Genomic DNA, 5678 nt, shown 5'->3' with positions numbered 1-5678 from the left:
GGCCCTTTTGTCGTGGGACTGTCGATATGATTAGTGAATACAGATAGATACAGATATTTCTCGACGAACATTAGAAAAGGTCCCAAGTGCAACTGACAATTTCTCTTGGTTTACATTCTCTTTCAATTATCACGGCAAATTCCAGTAATTTAGAACAAATTATATAGTGCCTATAGAAAGTTGTTGGTTTGTGCTGTCTTCCTGTGTGAAATGTTAGATGGAAAGATTGCTGATTGGACCGTAATACTCGAAAGAGAAAGTAAACACAGAGAAACTGTCAGTTGCACTTGGGACCTTTTCTAATGTTCGTCTTCATTTATACCATTTATACTGAGAAATACAGATTTCCTATGAAAATATCTGGCATCTCTGGCTGTGCGTAACAGATACGTCAAATTGCTCAATAAGTGGAATAAGATTTGAATAACAATGAAATTATTCGCTACAATTGCTGTGTGTGTCCATATATCATTTTTATTATCAATTTTTTACATATATTTCCGGTCGCCAGTTTTAGAAGATCTTCCCATTGGTAAAAATGGAAACGGGTTAGCAAACCGGTATGTATTAATAAAAGTAAAATGGTACAGCCGAATGTCTTTTTAATAGTACCGGTAGAAGTACGGAGATGGAGGCACAATATAAATGGAAATATTCAGCGCATTTCGTTCAAAATATATTCGGGTTTAAGCAGATTTTTATTGGTAATATTATTTTTTTTATTTAAAAGATATTTTATTCTGGCCTATTTGCTTACAAGCTTTACGTGGCCGATTTAGCTGAGTTTTTAGATAAATTTATTTTTGTATTGGATCTCGTTGTCACCCTTTTTCTGGGCGGAGAGGAGCTTCCATTTTCCTCCTGCGAGGATTGAGGGGCAGTTTGTTCGTGGTTCGTCTCGTCATCGATTGCCGTGGTATTGTTGGTTTCGTTGCTAGTTGCTGTAGATGCGCCTTGTACATTGTTTGCAGTTGCTGGTTGGTTGGATGGTAAGCTGTTAACTTCAGCTGGTGTACTTTGTTCTATAGGGGTTACGTTGGATGGTTTCGTTGAAGGGGATACTTCCCTGTTGTTGGTAACTGTCACAGGTGTACTGGGGTTGCTTGGGGTTGATGTTAAGGAAGCACCGTTGTCCTTTGTTATAGATGTCTCCTTGTTCGGTTTATCACATGGCTTACCGCAGTGAACAGCTTTTTGGCAATATTGACATGTGGCCATCTGATTGTCTTAGGTAACAAGTGATTTGTACGGTATTCTTGTATACTGACCGAATGTCACATAAGAAGGTATAGGCCTCCTCAAGCGCATGCGTAACAAACGTACGCCATTTAGAATACCGGGGAAAAAATTCTTCCACTTTTCTTTTTCGATAGACAGAATCTCTCCGTATTGAGACATGGTATGGCGAATATAAGGATCGATGACGCTTGAGGGAAGATCATGCACACGCACTTCTATAGCACTATCTTCCATATATACTGGAATGTTGTACGTGATATTTGCATGCTCCACATAGTGCACATTATTATTGTCTTTAGCGAATTGAATTGCATCCAACTCTTTATAGAACTGGATATAAACAACATTATTGGTCTTATTGCATTGAAGTAAATGCACACGTTTAATGTCAAGATGCATTTGCTCCTAAAGCAAACCTTCAAGTTCTCGTATCGAAGGTCGAATTTTGCTCTGTCTGAAGTCAACAATAATTGTATTTTTTCGTACCGGCGGTAACTTTTGTTCGTTTGGTTCACTCATTTTCGAGGTCTATTATTCACTACACAATACTGTACTTGGTTTCTTCTGTACCCAACGTAAGCGGTTTTGTTTTATCGACTGACTTGGATGAGATGTAAACCCGCACTGGTAATATTATTTGTATATATTGTACTGTTAGCTGAAATAAACATGCCTCTGATTCAGCCTACCTGTGTTCGATTCCCAATGCCTCTCATTCAGCCTACCTGGGTTCGATTCCCAATCCCGCACACAGGGTCAGAAGGTATTTCTGGCCCAAAGTGGTGAATGACTTGATATTTGAGATATTTGTACGATTTGTATCGTATCGTAAGTGCCCTCCCTCCCCCACATACAATCAATTAGCTTTACAATTTGAAAAAAATATGCTTTACAGCTTTTAGCTTCATAATTGAATTAAATGAATAAGATATGGAACGAACATTATCTAGTTTGAAGGAGAGGCCGGTAGGGCTTAACTGAGCTCTTTTTTTTAGTTTTAGTTTCATACTACCGCCCCTTATTACCAGTGTGAAGTGGAAATTAAGAGAAGTGAACGTATCCCAATTGGGCTTAACGCGATGACAACAAATGAAAGGTAAATCGAGTCCATATTTGACGTTTATTGGTGGTTTGTGTACAATGGATTACTGTGGAATGAGGTAGAATATTGTAAATTAGAACGAAATAATAATGACTTAACCAATGAGCAAACCACTGATAGTTGTCAGACGATGTTCATCCAGTTTGTATTGTGAGGATGTATCGTTTGGGACCTGATGGGTGAGATGATGTGTGAATGAAATGTAAGAGTAAGTGCATGCAAGAATGGTAATAAAGGCCACCGCTTCAGCTCAGGACTAACGATCGACCATTAGAAGAGATAGAAATTGGGTAACGGTACCCCCATTCATCTCAAATCCATTAGTCATTTCATATACGAGAAGCATTAGTTATAGTGAGATCTTTTATCTCTGTTTGATAGATTAACTTCAGAAGTGACATGAAATTTGGAGCATTTTGCTTCGCTAAAACAACAGTATTGAAACATTTCCGAACTACTGCTATGCGTTATTGCTTCTTAGAGACGAGGCAAAGACTGTATTCGATTTATCACAATTCTTTTATTGAAAGTCGAGTGATCGCTAAAATAACATGGTGACTCTACTAATGAGATGACTATTGGCACACTAGTTTTTAATAAGGATCTATTAGAGTAGAAATAGTAACTCAATGTTGTAATACTTGCGTGTGGAATACATGTAGGTATGTATGCATGTGTGTATGTGTGTGTGCCTGTGTGTATGTACAATATACATTTTACCGTGCCTTTGGGTGCGTTGTATCAAATTGGTAGTGATGCATTTCGATTGTGAGTCAGTGTACATCAGATGCCCAAAAGTGCCTGAGCGGATGGTAACACTGACAAGGATCAACCGAAGATAACGAAATGTGGGCATGCTGTAGTAATACTTATGGGACCCAAGTGTCAATATAATTTAAATAAAAACGCATGTCCTCAGTGTTATGTTATACTAGTTCTCAAGAGAGAGTTTGACTCGCGAGAGAGAAAAGTGAAACTCATGTCAGAAACGAAGTGAGGTCTGAGATAATAAACTCATTATTAGTTTGTACTCCAGTTTAACTAGACGCGTTTTTATTGAGTAGATACTCTATTAAACAGTTCTACAGTTTACTTTGTTTTATAGACGTTTCAAGGTTGTTTCAACTGGCGACGAGGATTAATCAGGTTTCGTTGGACTAATTTTCCGGAATTATTTGACAAAAAAAAACCGTTTTACACCAGCGTAAGTTTATCCTGGGAAGAGATTGCAGATTTTGTAAGTACGCTATACGTTCTGAAACAAAGCCTTTGTTCTTTTCAATAAAAAAAGGTGTGCGTGATAAAAGCGTTTCCTGCATATTATAGCTTTGATTTCTTGAGTTCTCATTGTGTAATATTTGATGGTTTTAAAAGTGAGTAAAATTTTATACTTGGGAGGTTTTTTTTTTATTTCGTTTTCAGTTTTTATTTCTTATAAAAGGAAATCACATTGTTCATTATTCTAGTTCAGTAAGCTTGATTCTTACGCCATTTTGTTTTACCTTTTCGTCTCAGTGTAATAGTTCTCTATGGAGAATCAGTAGGAGAGTGAGTTACTCATCACTCACGTTGCATGACGTCTCCGGAGTGCTCAGCAAATGAAAGTAAACATTGAAGCATAGCAGTTTCATCGCATATTATATACATAAAAAAGCAGTCATTTACATATATTGCTGGGATCTGAGCAACGAAAACAAGCATTTGTTTCCTGATTGTAGCTGAGTTTTTTGTGACGAAGGCATAAACTTCTGCGGATGGAAATAAAAACTGACGAGTGATTTTATTCCACATAATTCAATTTTTCTGTCGACGGATTTGATCTACGAGTATAATTTGCTTGGAGTGCTGGGGCAAATTTCAATTTCGGTGAAGTATAGAACTGATCAAGGTATGTGATTTTTTTATACCAAAAGCTTTCGTTTTGTTTTAATTGTATTTTTATTTACCATACAATATTATTTTACACTATCTGACAATTTATTTATTTGGTGATTTTCTGTTTACATATTTTAAAAAGAATGTCGGTGTCAACGACCGTAGAACCTTACCTACCGAATTCAATACCTTTTGCTCAATACATTGAACAACTTGAATACGTTTTTATCAACAACAATGTGCCTGAGCAGAAATATAAGACTTCTTTCTTAGCCGTTTGTGGTGTTACGGTTTTTTCTGAGATCAAAAAGCTTTTTCCTGGTCATGATATTAAAAATTTGACTTACCAGCAAATAACGGAATCATTGAAGAAAAGATTCGATAAATGCGACTCTGAAGTGATTCATAGTTACAAATTTTGGAGCAGGCGACAAGGAAAGTATGAAAAATCTGAAGATTTTGTAATCGCAGTAAAAGTTTTAGCCGAGCAATGTGGTTTCGGTACATTTAAGGATAGAGCGATTCGTGATCTTTTAGTAATAGGTGTTTATAACCGAGATATCCAAAAGCGGTTATGTGACGAAGATGATCTTACTGCTACCAGAGCAGAGAAACTAATTTTAAATCATGAGATTTCTAATAATAGAACGAGTGTCTTAAAAGAAGACGAAGATCATAACATATCAATAGTTGCTCGTTTGGGCAGGAAAGATATTCGATCTCGTTCAAAACAAAGATATAGGGATAGAAGTAGAAGTCATAATCGAAGTGTATCCTTTTCGCCTAGAAATAAAAAGCACGGATACGACAATCATAGATACAACTCAGACAAACCGTCTTATTTGTGTTCCTTCTGCAAAAGAAGAGGACATACACGAAAGTTTTGTTACAAATTACACTACAAAGGCAAATATCAGGAAGAGGTCAAGTTTTTGAGCCCTCCAAAGAAAACTGGTAGTTCACTTGAAAATTTCAAAAGACCGGAACATACCAAAGAAGAAGATGATGATGATGATGAGGATATGTATTGCATGATGATTTCCTCGATAAATCTAATAAACGAACCTTGTTATGTTGAGGTGTTAATAGAGAGAAAGAGTTTGGAAATGGAAATTGATTGCGGGTCGGCAGAGACTGTTATTTCTGAAGAACTATATTTAAAGACATTTTCATGGATCAAGCTTTTACCTTGCAACAAGAAATTAGCTGTGATTGATGGCAATAGGTTGAAGGTTCTTGGGAGATTAAGCGTATCGGTACAATTGAAAGGAAAAAAACAGCAGCTCTATTTAATAGTTCTTCGGTGTAACAAAAATTTTGTACCACTGCTAGGTCGTACTTGGCTTGATTGTTTCTATGAAGGATGGCGAAATATTTTTTCAAAGCATGGTGTCCAGAATGAGCATATTCACAAACTTGGTGTGCAGGATGGTATCGAGGAGTTGAAAAGTAAGTTTTCAAC

The 5678-nt window shown here is 36.7% G+C and overlaps 1 protein-coding gene across 1 annotated transcript in view; it reads left to right on the top strand.

The window, feature by feature from the left end:
* Nucleotides 1–359: 359 nt before the first annotated feature.
* Nucleotides 360–5678, top strand: part of LOC131429009 (uncharacterized) — a 10433-nt gene continuing 5114 nt past the window's right edge. The window contains exons 1-3 of the mRNA XM_058593064.1: nt 360–560; nt 3857–4229; nt 4359–5665. Coding sequence (XP_058449047.1) covers nt 4360–5665 — 1306 coding nt within the window. The 5' untranslated portion in view covers nt 360–560; nt 3857–4229; nt 4359. The remainder of the gene's footprint in view (nt 561–3856; nt 4230–4358; nt 5666–5678) is intronic.

The sequence above is a fragment of the Malaya genurostris genome, chromosome 2, assembly GCF_030247185.1.
Source record: "Malaya genurostris strain Urasoe2022 chromosome 2, Malgen_1.1, whole genome shotgun sequence".
Classification (NCBI taxonomy): domain Eukaryota; kingdom Metazoa; phylum Arthropoda; class Insecta; order Diptera; family Culicidae; genus Malaya; species Malaya genurostris.
This window is presented reverse-complemented; position numbering and strand designations above follow the sequence as displayed.